Source organism: Poromitra crassiceps, assembly GCF_964638095.1.
Source record: "Poromitra crassiceps genome assembly, chromosome: 8".
Classification (NCBI taxonomy): domain Eukaryota; kingdom Metazoa; phylum Chordata; class Actinopteri; order Beryciformes; family Melamphaidae; genus Poromitra; species Poromitra crassiceps.
In genome coordinates, this window is record NC_139629.1 from 11,617,150 (window position 1) to 11,638,207 (window position 21,058).

The window sequence follows — 21,058 nt, forward strand, 5'->3', positions numbered from 1 at the left end:
CCTTTTCTCAGGAGCATGGTCTCAGCAGCTTTTCTGCTCCTTGAAGCTTGCTTGTCACTCAACTGGAAGTGATGTCATGCAATCATCTAGTATCAATCTTTGGCCTCGCCCACAGCTCGGCTGCTGCGCAGCCGTGCTCGAGTGACATCACAATAAAGAAAAAACATTGCATGGATGCAACTGGGACGTATCCTCAGTGATGTACCCTGGGGTCATAGGATGTTTCGGGTCTCGCAACATCATACTTAGAATGGTGACCCAGCCGGGGCTGGCCAAGCCTTAACTTACGTCCCAGTAGCTACCCACGGTCAGCCCTCTAGGAAGGGTCGAAGGTGGGCACGTGGTCAGGGCCACTCAATCCGCTGTTCTGGAACTACTCTGCCGGGACCGGGGGGGGGAGGGCTCTGGTACGTAGAGGGACCGGGCTCTGTGGGTTGCCACCCGGCCGGGCTCCTCCCTCGTCTCACCAGGTCTAGGCTAAGCCAGGCTAACTTATAAAAAAAAAAAAAACTGATCATGTCATAGACATTGCAATCTGGGAACCCATCTGTTAAACAAAAAAAAACAAAAAAAATTCTCTAACCTCTGGGGGCAGGCTCGTTTCAATGTCTGAAAAAACGGAACTCAAGGGGCATCGTCGGCAGCAGAAGAAAATCCCTTTCCACTCCCTGCAAGCTCTGCCATCGGCTCCAACTGACCGGCTCTGACCATTTATGGATTTCCTTTCCGCTCCCTGCATGCCGCTCGCTCTCAAATCCCTCCATCGCTACGAAATAACAACTCTAGCTCGTTGCTAGTAGCTCGTGCTACACACTGAAAATGGTACGTTTGACCACACACTCAGTCATTCATTCCATTTTGATCGGGTAAAGCACAGCATGCGAGCCTGCCCCCTGCGTTATTTGGCTTTTCACAGAGCTTGCCGACAGATTTTCGATGCAAGTCGAAAGTCTGTCGAGAGATTATAGACATTGTGACATCATCAGTGACATCACATCACAATTACAGTGACATCACTGATGATGTCGTAGACATTACATCACTGGGACAATAAGTGAAACAAACAAACAGAGACACAGAGCCCACTTCCTCCCTGATAGCTCGAGTGACATCACTGATGATCACAGTTGCTCGAGTAACATCACTGATGACATCACAACTGCCTGACTGACAGTCAAGCAATTTTCAGTTGAGTGACATCATTTTTGTCATAAATCATGACGGACACCGCCACCGCCACAGACAGATAGACACCACTTGACCAATTTTAACTAACTAAGAAGAAAAAAATTGCTCGAGTGACATCACTGATGACATCACAACTGCCTGACTGAGAGTCAAGCAATTTTCAGTTAAGTGACATAATTTCTGTCATAAATCATGACGGACACCGCCACCGCCACCGCCACCTAAGAAGAAAACAATTGCTCGAGTGACATCACTGATGACATCACAACTCCCTGATGACATCATAGTCGAGCAATTGGGTGACATCAATTCCAGTTGAGTGACATCACTTCACACACATCTAGCCAGATCTCCCCCCTACACACATCTTAGATGATCACATCCGAGGAGTCTGGCGCCGCAGGTCTCCATAGTGGGATTGCGATGGGCGGCGCTTAGCGGCAGTGCCCTTGGAAAATAGTTTCCAACAATCCAATTTGCCGTGTAGCAACGAGCTAGCGTGTAGGTTTCTGCCGTTAGCTTGCTAGCTAGTTAGCGTTGTTGTTTTCACTGAGGCGGCAGGGCACTATTTACAGCAACACACAGGGAGGAGGGAGCGGAAGCCGCTCTGATTGACATGGTCAGAGCCAATGACAGAGTTTGTAATAAGCCGGGAGCGGACATCCGGCTGCCACCGAAACAGTCGCTCCAATGGGAGAGCAGCTGTAGAGCAGGGGAGGGCTTATCCCAGTTGCCTGTTTCCACGGCGCCAGACTCCTCGGATGGAAGGGAGAGGAGGCTGGCCAGCGAGACTACATTTTAGGTGACTTCTTGACTACATCTTAGGGGACTATACACACACAAAGTCAGGGGGGGGGGGGTCTAACTCCCACCACGGGTCCAAAAGTGTGATGAATTGTCTTTGTTTTTTTATTTGTTTATTTATTGGGATCCCCATTAGCTTTTGCAATGGCAAAAGCTACTCCTGGGGTCCAACACAGAAAAGCATTACACAAAACTATCATTACATTCATTTTGCAATCATTTTCAACCAGTTGTGCATTTGCATTCATCATACAATTATTTCATTTTTCAATAGTAAAATCATGGGGGAAAAGAAGTAAAATCACGGGGGAAAAGAATTAACTCGTAAAAGAATTAACTGGCTTTGGTAGCCTGTTAAGACACTGGCCAGGCCGCATAGACCTTTTAGATAATCCAGGAAAAAAGTGAATTACAAAAGTCTGAATGGCTAATATAAGCGTGATTATTTCAGCATCATCTTACTGAGAGAGAGAGAAAATCTGACTTTTATGATGAAGAGCATAGAATATTATTGCTAATATTTCATCAGATCCAATCCACCAAAAACATTCTCCTCCACGCTGGGGGGCTGGCGGGGAGGCTGGGGGGCGGCTCTCCCCATGACGTCAGCCAACAAATCGCAGGTTCCAGGTTGCATCGACTAGTAAAAAGTAACCCATGTTTCCAGCAGTGTTTGCGCGCTGTGATTCCCAGAACACAGTGACAGGGGTGGGGGTGCGACTGGTCACCTCTGCGTGGGAGCTGCTGATGCCATTGCGTGTCAGCCCGGGAGTTGTGGGCTTTTTAACTGTTGCAGGCAGAGTGGTGTTCAAACCGAGCAGCTGACCCATAACCCGAGACGATCCGAACCTCTTCAAACAAGCGCGCAAAGAGAAGAGAGGAGGAAGAATATCCGGACAGAGAAAGAGAAAGATGACTCTGCCAACAGTGAGACAACTGTGTCTTTTCTATTTAGTATTCTGGTGTCTTGGATGTTGGAGCGCAGCAGCAGGTGAGCGGACATGATTTTAAATATTTTAACGAGGCTTTCGGATTTATTCGACTTAGATTGATAGAAAAAGAGCTAAAATGCTGGAATCACTTTTGAAAGGATGCAAATAGGTTATGACAGCATTATGGCCAGATTGGCCACTATAAACTTATGATGCAATGATAAAATATAGGGTTAGGCTACATAACTTTTATTTTGAGTAGCCTATTCTGATTGTATCTTGTCAAAGCACTTTCTAAACTTTTTTCGCTTTTGCATTATAAATTCACTACTGACTCTAGTAGCCTACAAGTTATTATAAGAATAGTAGCTATATAGCAGATAAAATACCAGAAAGCAGTGGTTCTCAACGTGGGGTCCAGGGACCACCAGGGGTCGAGGGGGTTGCAGTTCACCTTTATTTAAGGCTTAATCTCTCAAGAGTTCCCAGACTGGCAAGAAGCTACCAATTAGGCCTATAGAATGTAGAAGAATGACTGTTTTGATAGTTTACCTGTTATTTCTCTATGGAATGAGACAAAATCATATACAAAATATTCTCAGATTTGGGTCCAAGAGACAAAATCTCATCAAATTGGGGTCTGGTCTGTGGTTCTAATGTATGAATGAATGACATTTTTATTTTTGAACATGAGAACAACAATCAACATTTTCAACATGGTTTCACATGTTATACCGAGATAAGTAGAAAAAATACATGTTCAAAAAACATGTATTCATGTGAACATTAACAATGTGAACTAAATTGGGTGGGGTCCTCCTATGTTGAGAATTGCTGCCATAAAGTAAATCACTATAAACTCACTGTTGAGAAACCATGCACAGATAGGCTACTTCAAGTGCCTATAGTGTTATTTCACATTGTAATGTGATTGTGATTAATTAAACCTAATTTCAGATGTCTCAGTTCAGTTAATGATATTGGTTTATCAAAATGACTAGTAAGCTATTCAGTTTGAGAGATTGTTGGAATTTTCCACCAAAAGTCTAATACATCACATCTGCTGTTTCAGAGTCTTATGACAGTCCTTTTGACCAGTGGGAAGATGACATCGTTGTAAGAGAGGTAGGAATCATCCTCTTTATTAACTAACTGTTTCTTTTTTTTCAGTCATTCCCATGTTTTTAAGTTATCAGCTGAAGGATGTTAAATTACCTTCAGGTTGTTTGGAAAATATATTGGATGCGAAAATGGATATTCCACCCCCAAAAAATCAGCTGCTACATTTTCACCTCATTAAACCCATCATTCTAAGTTGGATGGGATCACAAATTTACTGAAGAAATTCCACAACTTTTCCATGACTGAATATTAATAGCCTAGACTGTATTAAAACAATAAATAACTATAGTGCATTTAAGCATTAGCTAGTTTGTTTTTAACTGGGGGGAAATCAAGGATTATAATATTATTTAATTGGTCTAGGCTTTATTATTCTAGGCAATATCTTACAGTATTTCAAGAAAGAAAAAGCTCCACAAATTAATTCTCCAGTCTCTTCCTAAGTTAAAAATGTTCAAATTCCATGACTTTTCCAGGCTTTCCAGTAATGTAGGCACGCTGTTTAAACTTGATATTAAATTGCATCAATCAATCAATGAATCAATCAGTCAAATCAATCATCAATCAAAAAGACTTTCCAGTGCAGTTACAGTATATCAGCTCTGTTGTTTGAGCAGATCTCTGACGTCAACATGCTCTTTCCATTCACTTGTCTGTTTCAAGTGATTCCCTGATAGCCACTCAGTCTGTGGTCAGAGGAAACCTATCAGCACTTATGACAGCTGAGGGAGGAGAAATCTACCCCAAGCCAACACACACTTAAAAAAAAATCTTTATTCACCCGGGAAAGATCGACTCACACACCAGATGATTGGTTAGCCAGTGGTTCCCAACCTACGGTACGCGTACCGTAGGTGGTACTTGCGCCCCCTGCTGGTGGTACTTGGAAGGCTCTGTGAAGATTTTTTTATTTATTTTTTTATTTATTTTTGTTATTTTAGTTTTTGTGCAAAATCCATGGTGGTCATTAGTAGTAGTTTTCAAACATGTGAAAGTGAAATAATAATAATAATTATTAATATTATTGGCAGTGTTTCTCAAGGTAGGTGGTACTTGCGCCCCCCCCCTGCTGGTGGTACTTGATCCCTGGAATCCCAATGTTTAAATTATGAAATAAACCCAACTTTAAAATCGATTGTAAAACATGTTTATCTATCAAAATAATACTACGAATGAAAATAAACTTGTGATCATTGAAATTGAGGTTTATTTTGTTGTCTTGACATTTAGAAACAAATATTTGTTTCTGACGGACACTATACCTGTTGCGCATTAGGGCTGTCAATCTCCCTCTATAATCAAATTCGAATTTCAGTGCTTTATACATTTTAATATTCGAATTATATTCGAATATTTTAATTAATTTTTAATTGAATTAAAAAAAAAAAAAATTTTTTTTTTTTTGTCTGAGTGAATTGTTGTCTTCTCTTATGTTATGTTCTGATTCTAAATATAGCTGAATCTTTGGGTTTGACCAAGTAAAACTTTTTCTAAGCATTTTACCAAATGTAGATGGAAAAGTGAATGGTGGATGAATATTCAAAATAATATTAGGCTTATCACAAATAGTCCAGCAATGATGTTTATTTAAGAAAACATGTTCCTTGTACAATGTACATACATTCATTGCATTAGAAAATAGGTCAGATAACCAGAGCTTAGTTAATATTCATCAGTGATGTATTGGTGCTGTCTGAAATGCTAAAATAAAATAATTGATAATAAAAAAAGACACAGCCTTTGTTTGAGCTCCTTATCAATAAACAAATAAGTAAACTTTGCCAAAACAACAATGAGCCATGAACAAAAAAAAATCAGTCACGTATTGCACTTAAGAGCTACATGTTTACATTCAGTATAGCAGCTTCAACAGTCAACTTCAGTTAACAATGAATGAACATACATTTTAAGAGCTACAGGTAGGTTTACATCAGTATAGCAGCTTCAACAGTCAACTTCAGTTAACACTCTTTTCTTCAAGTATGTTGTCAGAACTTGTCACTGTTCTAGTGTTCTAAAAAAAAATAAAAAAAAATAAAAAAATAAAAAAAATAAAAAATAAAAAAATTAAATATTCGTTTTAAAAAAATAATAATAATCGAATTTCGTTCATAATTATTAAATTCGAATAATATTCGAATATCAAAATTCGTTTCAACAGCCCTATTGCGCATGCACAATTACCTGCCCGCCCCGCATGGTTACACAAGTGGTGAACAAAGACGAGGAGGGATGCTAAAGTGGATCAAAACGGGAGGGAATCGTAAAAGAGCTGTAGTAGAGGAGAGCAGCAACGATGAAGCACAAGGAGGTGAAGACAGCAGTCAACCCAGCACAAGTGCAGCTGCTGCAGGTTGCACATAGGCTGCAGGTTGGAATAAATTTGCCTCCTGCGTGAACTGTGCATAGCTGAATAGACTGTATTTTAACGTCGGTCATATGGTGGTACTTGGAGAGCCAACTACTTTCTCAGGTGGTACTTGGTGTAAAAAGGTTGGGAACCACTGGGTTAGACAGAACTCGTCCTTGGAAACTGTTTGTTAAAGGGCAGGCGCTTTCAAAGATACTTGGCGGGACTGGTTGATTGAACGATCTGTCTATCATCGTCTATCACTGGCTAACTACAAGCACTAAGGACCGCCTCCTCCTTCCTCGCACGCTGATTGGTCATGCATAGCTGGCAGCATGGCAAGATGGATTCTTGGCGTAATAGGATCGACTATGGTTGCTGAGTGGAGTTAGAAATCCAGCAGCCTGACTTCCATGCTACCATTATCTAGCATACCGATTAGCTTCACACTCTTCTATGAAAATGCAAACCACGTGTTTTGTTCTATTTAGACCTGGACCTTTCTGAGAAAGTCAGCTGTAAAACTTTCTCTTTCCTATCGGAAATGTTTCTTTCCTCTCGGAAATTGCAGTCGCCAATATATATATATTTTAAATATTTTATTTGCAATTTTTAATGGATATTGTGCATGGGATCCCATGCAAGGGGTCTACGAGAAACCAGCCGGGCAAGTCACTCGTCGCCCCTAACCTCATCCAGGTTGGCAAGAAACGGGTCCCAGATAGTTGAGAATTATTTTAGTGAGTTGGCCCTCAGGAACCTAAGTCTCTCCGTTCATATGACAGAGGTCATTTCCGTCAACCACAATTGAAAGGAAGGTGAGGAGGGGGACTTCCCTTCCTTCAGAATGAGTTTTTTTGCAAGAGTTGTCCCCAGTGTCAGAGACTGTTGCACAGCTGTAGGGAAGTTCAGAGAAGACTTAGAGCAGCCAAAGATGGCGAGTTCTGTCTCCGTTCTGTTCGAGTTCTGTTTGTAGGCCTTTTAGAGTACCAGTCAAATATTTTGGTTCAGAATCCCGTTGGGCAGAACCAAAAGGCATGAGATAGTGTGCCCTCTGACACTTGGCACCTGTCACACAAAGGTGAGACAGAAGGGAAGATCTTGTGTAATTTATGCTGGGAATAGTGTGACTCCTTTCCCATAGAAAGTCAGATAAATCAAAACCAAGTTCCCCCTGCCACGCTTCTCTAATCCTCTCAGTAGAGGCCATGGTGCAGTTGTCAAACAGTAAAACATCGAAAAAAGCATGTTAATTTGGGAGCGCTTCAAAGGTATACAGTGAAGACTGTTGTGTTTGTCTGCAGGTTCCAGGCATGCATAGGAGCGATGATGTGCGTAATGAGGTGTGGAGTGACCAGGATGAGGTAAACACCAACACAGAGGTGTGGCCAACTCTGCCTGTAAAGCCATCCAGCACATTCCCTCCATATCCACCAGGGGGAGACACAGTAGAAGATGCAGCATAGAGGCTGACAGACTGCTCAGCCAATCAGAATAAACAAGTTGACTTGGGCATAGAAGTGAAATGACATGAGAGCAGTGCGCATATATATATATATATATATATACAGTACATACGCCGTATGACAAATGAGAAATCAAATGAATTAGCTGACATGCAGTGAACGTATCATTCGTATAAACGAGTAGTGAGAGGGAGCCAAAATCATAATACAGGGGAAACACATCTATGATTTCTGTGTTATTAATCTGCAGTTGTTTCCTCACAGGAGCAGGTCCAGAATGTTTTCAAAAGAGTAAGTTTTCCATCATCAGTATCATAATTTCTGATTTCTGATGTTGGATGGGCAGCAGCTCACTGACTTCCTCTCTCTTCCAGTTCCTGTTTCATTACTCTAAAGCACACAACTCTGTCGGCGCTGTACAGCATGAGGTGAGCCGCAGATTCAACTGTGGGTTGGACTCTCTTTGTGGTCTCAAAATGAAATTTTGAAACAAACATGGCCGGAGCAAAACTGGTCTCACCTTTTTATCACATCTTGATTGATTTTGCCAAATTTGTCTATTTTGTGTAATTTCATACAGTTGTGTGTGTGTGTGTGTGTGTGTGTGAATGACGTGGAAGTGAACACGTTTTGCTCGAGGGCGGCTGTTCGAACTACAAATTGTTTATTTGAATTTTTTCTGCATGCGCACATCCACGGCGAATCACATGGAGAACCTTCACGAGTGTTAATGACCCATATCAGCTGGCTGAGGCGGAGTTTCTGCAGGCAGATGAACAGAAATGTCTTGGTGCAGAAAACATATACTACAGAAGCTAAACACTGTCCATCTGCTTATATTACAGAGATTTTAATGATACAAAACGGGTTGAAAATCGTCGCCTCACAGCTCGAAGGTCCTGGGTTCGATTCCCACCTGGGACGCTGTGAACGCTGAAGGAATGTGTGCCCGTCCGCATGTCCTCGAGTGCCCACCGCCCGGGTGGGGTCGTCAAAAGGGCCTTTCTGTGTGGAGTTTGCATGTTCTCCCCGTGCCTCCCGGGGGTTTCCTTCATATAGGAACCCCCTTCACCAAAAACATGCAATATCCTGGTTGCTAATGTGGTTAAGGGTGCCTGTTCGGAGGGAGGGGAACCGGTTGGAATAGCGTGAACCTCCCACGTGCTATGTCCTACCGGTGAAGCTTCCCCTGTCAGGTGAAAAGAAGCGGCTGGCTAACTGCCCATGTCTCGGAGGAAGCATGGAGCCAGTTTCGGCTCTCCCCAGATCGGCAAAGGGTGGAGTAGCAACCACGATAAATAAAAGTAAATTAGCACTAATGGGGGATAGAAATGGGATAAAAAAATCAGGATTTTTTTTTTTTTAATAAAAATAAAATAACATAATTTCTGTCTGATGATTTTTCCACACAAAAAAGTAAAATTATCTGGTTAAAATCCTTAAAATGAGTTCTGCCTCATTAAAAATTCCAAAACAACCAATCAGGGTTAATCACAGGATAAAAACAATGGATTTAACTGCTGAATACTGGACAGGGATTGGCTCCAGTATTTGTGATGTCACTAATCATACTTGTTGAAAACCACCTATTTATTTATTTATAAGGGACAAGTAGGTCTACAGAGAAACATTGACAACTGCAGAAGCAGTGTCTGATGTAGGCTACTGTATATAGCCGAAGCTAATCCAACACCAGTCCCTTGAGTAACAAGGTACAAATCAAATACAACAGAACAGGACAGACCATACAACATGTTTACCATGTAAAACAAAGACAAGACAATTAAAACAGAGCACAACACATGTTTTGTATGAACTCAATACACAGATAACTACCGGTAGTTGTGATTACAGTTCTGATCAGGTTTTAACCAGGACTTTGTAGCAGTGTAGTGAGCTCAACAGAAAGTTTGCACAGTGAAGCTCAGACATCCAACTGCAGGAACAATAAGAAAAACATATTTTTGACTTCAGGGGGTCTTGTTTTGGCCGATATCTAATCTTAATGAACTGACTCTTCTCTCTCTCCTCCTCCTCCAGTCTCACTCAGTTCACCCTCTGATGCGACTTTCGCCCAAATTGTCCCAGAGGAGAAAGAAGCTGGTTCTCCTGGTAAAAGCTTGCCCATATGCTTCTTCTACTTCAGTGATTCTCAAACATTTTTATATCACACAGACCAAATCATTTAGTGCACATTAGGGCCACAGACCCCCAACTTGATGAAATGCTTTTATTGTCGGATCTGATTCTGTCCAGAATTCCATGCCTATCTATAGGAGATAGCCAGCCGGGCACGTGAACTCACATTTCATTTGGTTCTGCCGGGAACGAAGAACGAAATGAAATGTGAGTTCACGTGACCGGTTGGTTTACCAGGCTATATAGGAGAGGGATAACCGAGAAACTGATCAAAACAGTCAACAATCATTATGGAATTTTTAGCTAAGCTGCCCCACTAACAGACACTGACAGTTTTCCTTCCTCTCTGTCTTGCTTGTGGAACAGAAGATCCGTGCTCTGCCAGAAGAGATCCTGTAGCAAACTGGACTTCACAGGAGAGCTCCAGGAAGCGGCCGCCACTGGGACATCGAGGCACAAAATGGCCAATGGAGCCAGAAAGAAACACATTGACACCCCCACCTCCAGAAAACAAATGCTCGTAGATGAAAAGTAGTCCTGCATTGCCCTGATAGCATAAGCATATACACAGTATGGTTCTTGAAATTAAGACCAGAGAGCATCATGTGACGACAGTGCGTTCACATGCACACCAACGTTAATAAACCCATCATTATTCGATTTACCAGATTATTCAAGTGCTCGTGTAAACGGCATCATGAGAAATAAACAGCTATCTTTTTGCTGACTCTTCAGTTTTATTTAGTGCATGGCCCATCCTCAATGTCCACACTCACACTCACAGACTTTGAGGCGCATTATTGCTACGTAATAAAGTGCATGTAAACGCATCAGATTATTGCCATTACCTGATTATTCCCAGTTATCGGATTATTGCGTGCATGTAAACACACACACAGTGACACAGATAACCAAAATTGAGAATTTATATATATATAAAAAAGGGCTTTGATGATTGTGGCAAAGAGGTGAACTCATGTTTAATGGCACAATTAGAAATGTACACGTACATTTTGTGACATTTATATATATCATGAAACGTAATAAAAAAGCAAATAAAACGGTCTTTGTCTTCATTTTGTAGAAATCCACGTCGGGCTGGGTGATATGGCTGAAATCAATATCATGATGATAATAAGAAAAGGATATTTTTGCAATGCAAAGTCACATTAAATAATCAAAATGAGTGTCCATCCGAATCTAAATGTTAGGTGTGACGTCAAACGAGACTTTTCAAATGATATTCCCACCATACCTCAGTTTGTCAGAGTTTTTAACTAAAATGTGCTCGTCATCAGTTCAGACAGCAGAATTGTGCGTCATGATCTCCCAAAATCATATCATCACGACACGACTCCACTGGATGACGCGTTATTCCCATGATTCAGTTTGAGATTTGTTGAAATGACATGCGTGACAGCAACACGGTCTCCCCCACTTCTCCAATATACTGTATGTGTATCGTTAGGATCAGAGGGCCCCTCCAGACCGTCATGGCTGAAGCTTCACTGTCTCTCTGTTTGTGAGGACTATCCAGTGTGGTTTTCCCGTCCCGGTTCTCTACTCGTCCTCGTCCTCGTCGTCACTGTCTCTCTGCGTGGGGAGTGAACATCTGATCGATGACATGAGCTTGTCTTCGATTTGCTTCCTGGGGTTTTCCTCCAGGTCGGTCTTCACTGCTCCGGACTCAGACAGCCTCCACTCCAGCTCTGATGGGACAGAAAGCAAAACCACCAACACGTCACATGCAAAGTACAGTAGTACAAAGACCAGTGTCCAGAGGAGAGACATTGTCATATTGTCTGCAATCGAGTATTCCACCCTCACCCGGCCGTGTTACCGTATTGGTTGCCTTAGATCACAACTGTGCAAGCTTTTAAACTTATAAACAACACCTTAGTGGTAGGATAGTAGAAAAGAATACAGTAGTACTGTGCAAAAGTCTTAGGCACCATATATTTATATAAATTGTGTCTTAGATGCTTGTTTTCTGCATTAGTGTCAGTAAACCGCTTGATCTAGTACATTTTTGGATACTTAGAAACTAGTTTCATTATTTTTGAAAGCATCTTCACTGTAAGGATAGACCACCAGGTGTTGATTATTTAGACTCAAAGTTTCTCAGCATTGCTGCCAATCTCATTGCTGCTCCGGTCTGTCATATTGTTAATTTGAGTATTGAGAAGGGCATTTATCCTCAAGCGTGGAAGATTGCTAAAATTATTCCACTTACTAAGAATTCGAATGCATCTTTCTCTGGAAAAAACAGTAGACCTATAAGTCTACTGCCAGCTCTGGGAAAAGTAATGGAGAGAATTATTTTTGAACAAATACAAACTTATTTTGATATTAATAAATTGAATACAGATTTCCAACATGCTTATAGACCTGGTTATTCGACAGGCACGGCTTTGACTCAAATGACAGATGATTGGAAAATGGAGATAGATAGTGGTAAATTGGTAGGAGCTGTTTTACTTGATTTTAGTGCTGCATTTGATGTTATAGATCATTCTTTGTTATTGGAAAAATTGAAACAGTATGGCTTTACTTTTCCTGCATTGAAATTGATGGAGAGCTATCTGACAAATAGGAGTCAAACAGTTTACTTCAATGGTAGTCTGTCAAATGTTAGGTACGTTAAATGTGGTGTGCCCCAGGGGAGCTGTTTGGGACCGTTAATGTTCGCTATTTTCACAAATGATCTTCCTTCGGCTGTGAACAAAACACAAATTGCTATGTATGCAGATGATTCCACACTTTATGCTGCTGATTCATCAGTTGGCAGGCTAAATAATATCTTACAAGTGGAACTACAGTCAGTTGTAGATTGGGTTACAAGAAATAAATTAGTACTGAATGTGGATAAAACTAAGGCTATAATAATTGGCTCGAGGTATCAGGTGAGAGCTGAACCTGCTTTGGATTTAAAAATAAGTGGTATACCGATTGAACAAGTACAGGTTGCAAAGCTCCTGGGCATAACCATTGATCAGAATTTAACATGGTCTAAACATATTGATAATATTGTGAGCAAAATGGGAAGAGGGGTTGCAGTTGTGAGAAGAGCATTGAAATTCATGCCACCAGATGTCGCTAAACTGGTGTTGAATGCATTGGTTCTATCACAGTTAGATTACTGTTTTGTGATTTGGTCCAGTGCTTCACTGACAGATATGAATAAACTGCAAGTAGTTCAAAATAAAGCAGCACGTTGTGCGCTACAGTGCTCTTACAGAACTAATGTAAAAGATATGCATGATAGACTGGGTTGGCTTACTGTTTGTCAAAGATCCTCTTATGTTTTGTTTAATCTACTCAGAAATGTTATGGTGACAAAGTCTCCCAATGTATTGTTTAATATGTTTTCTTCACAGTCTGCTCAACATGATTATCTAACACGACATGCTACTGAGGGAAGGTTCACGTTGCCTAAAGTGACAACAAACGCGATGCGAAAAACGGTTATGTACAGAGCAATAGTTGGATGGAACTCACTACCACTTTATATTGTTCAAGAAAGTTCTAAAGAAAAGTTCAAATTCTTACTTAAACAGTATCTTCTAATGTTGCCGTAGTGATTTAATTATGTATGAGCAAACTGTGAAATTAAGGATAGAAGAAATGTGGACAATACTGTACTTGCATACATATTTTGTTGTTTGGGTGACGTGTGTATGTTGTTAGGTTTTACATATATATTATTGAATTAATAATTCAGCTCTGGGAAGACTATATATTAGCTATTTATTTTCCTCTTGACACATCGTTACTCTCTTTGCATCTGATTTTTACTTTTATTTTATTTTAATTTGTTTTTGTTATATATTTCTGATGTGGTGTTTTGTGCTATGTGTTTGCATGTAATTGTTTGTGTGTATGTATTGTATGTGTTTGGACTCCAGGAAGAATAGCCTATGCTAGTATGCTGGTGCTAATGGGGATCCTAAATAAACAAACAAACAAACTTTCACTTCTTGCCTGGACATTTGATACAATTTAGAATACCACACACACACACACACACACACACACACACACACACACACACACACAGTAAATAAAACTAAAAAGTGTATTGTACTTTCTGTCACAAGCTACATTTTGCTGTTTCTTTTTTTTTAAGTCAATCGATCGTTACTTGGATGGAGGAAAAGGCTTCAAACCGACTGGGTTTCAACAGTACCTTCCATTTTGAGGTTCATGCCCCCGAACACCAGCGGGCCGATGAACTGGGCCTTCATCTCGCCCTGGAAGTAGACAAAGATGGTGGGAAGGTTGCGGTCGGGGTAGTTGGGGATGCAGGTGGTGGAGATGGACTTGAGGAACTTGGTCTGGGGGAACTTCCTGGCCAGACCGCTCATGTGCTGGTTGATCAGGGTGCACAGAGGGATGCTGGGTCGGGGACGGAGCAGTGGAGAGAGCTGTTAGCACTGCAGACTTTTCAGGTCAGAACAGAAGTCAAAGTGGCTTTAGCACTGTCAGCATTAGGTGTTTGATTCCCCCGGATTATAAAAATGTCTACACTCTTTGCTGGCGCTGTTCAATGGGGACCCGGTTTTGCTCTCAGACTCTGAGAGCGAACCAAGCAGAATTTCGCTCGTGATACTTGTACCATGAAGTGACAATAAAGTACTGTAACTGTAACTCTTGCAAGGTGCAGTTCCATGTAGGAACTAGCTGGCAGCTAGCGGGTGTAGTTCGGTCCAAAGAAAATAGTCCCTACATGAAACTGCTGACAAGGTCTGTAGATTATCTTGAGTAACTGGGTCATGATTTCTGGAAAAAGAAACATTACTGTTGGGTTTTCAAATGTAGTTTTTGGTGCTTTGAGCAGCACAAGCCAAGTGCCATCCAGTTCCATTGTATTGGAGAGAAGGCAGAAATCTCTATGAAATCTCCAAAACTCAGGCAACTAACACAAAACGATCGAAATGGATAGATGGCACTACTGTAGTGCTATTTTTTTCCTCTCACCTGTAGTCTACAGGTGAGGAGAAAAAATATGGATTTTGGCGTGAGCTGTGCCTTTAAGACAACAGGTCTCTTGTTCATGACATTAAACAAGACAGACGAACGAAAGGTAACTTGGTTCTAAATGGTTCTCATCATGGCTCTCATAGGAGAAAGGCAGGCGCGAGGGATCTGGAACTGAAGCATGTGTGTCTGCCAGAGGTGGGGACTTGAGTCACATGACCTGGACTCAAGTGACAATTCTAACTGCTTGAGACTTGATGCATGAAGAAAAGACTTGAGACTTGACTTGGGTTCTGGTGACTTGGGAATTGACTTTGATGACTTGAAAAGGTTTCTAAAGTATCAACAAAACAATTATTTCTGTTTGTGTGTGTGTGTGTGTGTGTGTGTGTGTGTGTGTGTGTGTGTGTCTGTGAATGACTTGGATTGAAAACGATGAAATTGGTTCCTGCAGACGATTGAATTGAAATTGTATGGAATGACTGAATTAATTGAAGTTTAAACTGATTATAGAATAGTGCTGCACGATTAATCTAATCGCAATCGCGATGTCAGCACGTGCGATTACATAACCGCAAAAGTGTGGGAATATTATTATTTTTTTCACGTCTTTTTGAGTGTGTGTGTGTGTGTGTGTGTGTGAGAGCCGCCTCTAAACTAACGTTACACGTGACGCAGCAAACACACGTTTCTCTGACATCACACTGGGCATCAACAACACTAGTGGGAGACTTCTCCCATGCACTACCGCAAATAAGTAATGTTATGCGCAGCAAGGTTACATAACATCTTACCGAGAGGGAGAGAGAGAAAATCCATGATCGTTAACAGCAAGCTATGCTAACTAGCTAGCCGTTCAGAAACGCATGTAAACAGCCGCGTGATTAGTGAGAACGTCAGTAAAATAAGGAGAGAGCTGCAGGTGCTTATACAGAACTAGTGCACGATTAAGTGCACAGTGGGTAATGACCCGCTGTGATCAAGAATATAGCGAGATTAACAATTGGTTGATAGCAGCAAAACACTGTCGCAGCTGCCAGCAGCAGAACATGAGACTTTCAACTAGCCTGTCACATGACACCTTCATGGTACCTCGATAAAGTCTGCAGATACACGTTACTTCACCTCTCTCTCAAGAAGCGTCACTTGAGTGTGGCGTTTAAGGCCATCTGTCGCTACAAAATAAATAAACGGGGTGTATCATTGTATTACTCTACAGACATGTAACTAACTTTGCAGTCTGAGCCTTGAGCCATCTTCTATGTGCTGTAACACAGCGCAGTTTCTATTTTTCTGGTGTTTATTTTTTACATGTTTGGGACAGGCAAATGTCTCAAAATGTTTTATTTTTTTGTAAAGATAATTTTATTTCAAATAGTTTTATTTATTTAGTTTTAATAGATTTTAAATTGTAATATATTTCATGTATTTTAGTCTGTGATATGTGAAACCGTGGTATTTTTGTCCAAGGTTATCATACCGTCAAAAACTCATGCCGGCACATCCCTAGATACCATTTGTTTATTATATCGCAATCACAATCGCAAATCGCAATATTGTCCACCATAATCGCACCTTTCCCCCCAAATCGTGCAGCACTATTATAGAACTCATGATGCTCTTAGCAAATTTTTATCCTATCCTATTAAATCCATATTGCATTGAAAAGCCGTAGATATTTAGTATTCTTTAAGATATTAAATTGATACTGGACCCTTGATTCCTTCTGACTTGTATTGAGCAGAGTTGACTTGCTGTCTGCAATAGTATGATGGTCTGTTCTCATAAGTGTCACATCCCACGATAAAACATAATGAAAGTGTAAACGTGGAGAAACCCTACCCCTGTTTGTAAAGGTGCAGCACCACCCAGATGCTATCTCCGGCCTGGTTGACCTCCTTGATGTAGTCCTGTCCGGAGATCTCCACCACCTCCCCAAACACGTTCTTCATCTGAGTCGCCTTCCACTCCGCAAGACGCTTCTGTCTGGGTGACCACAGAAACCAACACACTGTTAATCTGCAGCGCTGTGGAACGCATTTGAGTCAAATGTTTCATTCCATTATAAAGGGTGTCAAATTATTATATCCAGTTTGGAAAGATATTGCTACATGAAATTCCCTCAGTCAGTATAAAAAAAAACTATTCTATCCTTTCAAAACATATTTACTTTGTAAGAAAAGGTCTAAAGACGGCACATTTAATAGAACACTGTCTTTACTTTTTTTTTGTATACATCTGGATATATAGTGTATTGAATGTTGCAGATTTCTTATCAATAAAGACGGGATATAGGACTAAATTAAGAGTCAAGACAACAATATAAAACAGTTTGCAGTTGCAGTCACTCATTCAAGGCTTGGTGAATTCAGTTTTTAACCCTACAGAGGAGCTACAACAACTCACAAAAGAAAAGGAAATACAAAAGAGAACAACAAGTCTTCCATTTCTATGGCAACAGAGACACTGAGGACAGATACAGGACTCGGGAGTCAGGGTGGGAAATGAGAACATGCCACACCAGGCAGACTGCAACACAGGTGGGCTGGGGTGCAGACATCAACACAGGTGGGCTGGGTTGCAGTCATCGCCTTGAGACGCACTGAGGACAGTCTGCCCCGGTTGCCAGTCACATTTGGGTTTGTAACATAAACCCTTTTTACACAGACACAGAGGTCCCGCAATATCGCCATTAAGAAGGTCCGCAAATAAGCCAGCGTTACTTTTTTCAACCCGCTTTGTGTCATTACAATGTCAGGAATATATGCAGATGGCCAACCTTTACCTTGTGTTCATATTGGCCTGCGCCGAGAGCTCTGCGGTTTAATCCAGGCACTTCCGTATCAAAATGACACATTACGCGTCATTCTGGACACGGAAGTGAACAGATGTTGCTCAAGGGCGGCTTCTATTGTTTATTTTTTCTGTATGCGCACATCCACTGAGAAGCGCATCGAGCCTTACTGACTCATACCAGCTGGTGGGGGCGGAGTTTCTGCAGGCAGACAAACGGATATTTCTCTGTGTGGAAAACGCATAGAGAAGGTAAGCACTGTCCATCTGCTTATATTACCGAGATTATAATGATACAAAGTGGGTTGAAAATTGGCAAATCTTCCCTTTAAACAATAAGTGCTTTTATACAGCAAGCCGGCTAAGCTGAAGTAAAAGAGGTGTGACGTTCTATTGTTTCCATGGAGATGTTAACAGCTGTACTGCTGAGGGGAATACAAATAGTAAAGTAGTATTAAGATCAGATGGTTTTGAGGAGAGACTGGCAGTACAAAGGAAATATCCTCACCTGTAGTCCACGACTCATCACAGAGGGGATTTATCAGACGCGCACACGCACACACACACACAACAGCTCACCTGTACATCTCGATGGCTGCTTCATCCTCTTCACCGAACTCATCTTCGTTCTCATCCAGCTCATCCAGCGTCATGTCCTCATACGTTTTCACTGGTTAGTAGAACAGCAGGTCAGAGCCGCCTGTTACTGCAGCTACACTTCAGTCATCAGCTGTATATTGTAACATTAACCTGTGTATTGTAATATTAACCTGCATATTGTAATATTACCCTGTATATTGTAATATTATTAATATGCACATATTGTAATATTAATCTGTATATTGTAATATTATAGTTCATCCAATGCGCACACCAGGATTCCAATATTATTTGGTTACTCAGGTATTCTGTTTAAGATTTGGCCAATGCCATTTTCTGTTTACAATAGCCAGAATAAGCTCATATCCTGATTTTCTTTTTACATGAAGGGAGTATGGAGGGGGGAATATGAAAGCTGGCTTTGGTCTTTTAAATCTCTCTTTCTCTCTCTCTCTCTAAACACATGGTGAGTGGAGGCAGTGAGCAGCGGGGGGGATTAATTAATGATTTATGAAGTCGCTGAGGTACCGTAATGCCGTTTGGCTGCGCCGCACGTTCACATTTACAACAGGACACCCGCGGCATGGATAGGCTACTATATTCAGGACTTAAAATTTGGCACGGGATTGCCACATATTTTTGGAAATTCCCGCATATTTTCAATTTATAAAAGGGGGAGTAATCCCAATGGTTTACGCCAGGGGTCTCAAACTCACAGTTCGCAGACACGGCCCCTAAAACGATTTCATACGGCCCGCCACTTGATATCAAGTTATAGTGAAATCAGGCCCGCACCTCCGCTTGTTGTCAAACACAGAGCGCGCTCCCGAGGCGCTGCCTTCATGCAGACAAGCCGCACTTCACACCAGGATTGCCAGATAAATTTCCATAGATGTGCAGTTCCTTGGGCGGTTTTGTGTGCATTTTGGCGGGTTTTGAACTCTTTGTGCTGGAAACCATCAGCAGTATCTGGCAACACGGCTTCACACTCCAGGCCAGCGGGATCATCACTGCATGTAAAATCCACCTCATTAGCATGTGATTCGGGTACACGCGAGTGAAAAACCAAGTGGAAAGAAAAACATTTGCACGCTAAAATGTTGACTTTTGTTGAGAAGTGAACATGTCGCTGTCAAAAGGCAAAAGAAAGGTTGATGACGAGCACAGACAGTTTCAGGAGAAGTGGGAGAGTGATTATTTTTTTATCGAGTTCAAAGGGAATGCCGCCTGCCTAATTTGCAAAGAGAAAATCGCTGTACTAAAATAATATAACCTGAAGCGAATAAGAGAATAAGCAGGGATGCAAACTAGTCACCTTTAGGTAACAGTGAGTCACCTTTTTCATCCCAAAATAGTGCACTTAAGTGAATGATTTTGTGTCTGCCCTGGTATCTGTCACCTTTTTAACTATCCATGACTTTGCATCCCTGAATAAGAGTCTAATTTCTATGTCTTTTGTCATTGTGTTTTATCTGGAGACTAAGCAGCCATAGGCTTTCGGTTGTATTAAAGACTATTTTTTGTATTGAGTGATACACTTTACTAAAACACTCATATCATATTATAATACCCCAGGTGTGCATAAACTACAGGTTAAGTAAAGACAAAAATGTGAAATTATTATTGGTTATCGTATCTGTTATTGGACAGGAGAAGCAGATATTTACTGGTTATCGTATCGGCTGAAAAAATCCCTCCCAAAGTCTATAAATCCCTCCTATCTGAAGAACATAAGGGGGGAATTCCCCCCCAGTTTGCAAAGTGAATTTTAAGCCCTGATATTACAGCACAGAGCCAGGCGATTGAAGCAGTGGCTGTCGCTACCAGTAATATTGAATGGCGCTAAACAAATAACGTTAACGTTACAGATCCTGACCAACGTGTGTTTAACTAGCTGGCAGAAAACTGACAGAATTACTAGCGGATATAATGTTAGATTTGCGTGGGCTCAGTTTTGAACCTAACCGAGAGAGAGTTAAGGAGAGATAGAAATACAGCAGCAGCAGCCTACAGTATGTAATGGAGCGACTTCATGGAAACGGGCAAGTTAAACTCACATTTGAAGACTTGTACTCACTTTGTGTTGAAAACAGGAAAGAACATGAAGTTTCTTCTTTGTCTTAGTTTTCACAACAACACAACCGACTTCTGCAATATCCTCCCCTACCTCTCCTCCTCCGCTCTACGCTTCTCTGAACTGGGTGCGCTTGTTTAATGCCGCCCGCGCGTCCCCGGCGCGTCACGGTGAGTGGACTTGGCCTTTTTTATTATTAAAACTGCACAATTTTAATTCCAACAGATAATTAATCACAATGGTCCAATGTAGAAGGCTCAGAGGTCGATGGGGGTCGATGCCATCGTCCACGTTGCCAACCCTAGCTGCAGCTAACTAGGGCTGCAACTAAAAGATTATTTTCATTATCGATTAATCTATCAATCATTTTTGGGATTAAGCTATTAATCATTTAGTCTAAATAACGTCAAAAATAAAATAAAAAATCCAGAGTATTCATTTCACAACCATATGAAAACAGAGAAAAGCAGCAAATCTTAGTATTTGTGAAGCTGTAACCAGCAAATTGGTATTTTTACTTGATAAATGACAAATAATAATAATGACGACGACGTCAACAACAATGAAATTAAAGTATTCTATTCAAAATATATTGATTTGCTTTCAATAGATT

General features: G+C 41.2%; 1 protein-coding gene across 1 annotated transcript in view; it reads right to left on the bottom strand.

Annotated features, from left to right (window-relative positions):
- Positions 1–10,946: 10,946 nt before the first annotated feature.
- Positions 10,947–21,058, bottom strand: part of pdcl3 (phosducin-like 3) — an 11,151-nt gene continuing 1,039 nt past the window's right edge. The window contains exons 3-6 of the mRNA XM_083641014.1: positions 18,351–18,441; positions 16,821–16,964; positions 14,188–14,396; positions 10,947–11,710 (exon numbers count right to left, since the gene is read on the bottom strand). Coding sequence (XP_083497140.1) covers positions 11,562–11,710; positions 14,188–14,396; positions 16,821–16,964; positions 18,351–18,441 — 593 coding nt within the window. The 3' untranslated portion in view covers positions 10,947–11,561. The remainder of the gene's footprint in view (positions 11,711–14,187; positions 14,397–16,820; positions 16,965–18,350; positions 18,442–21,058) is intronic.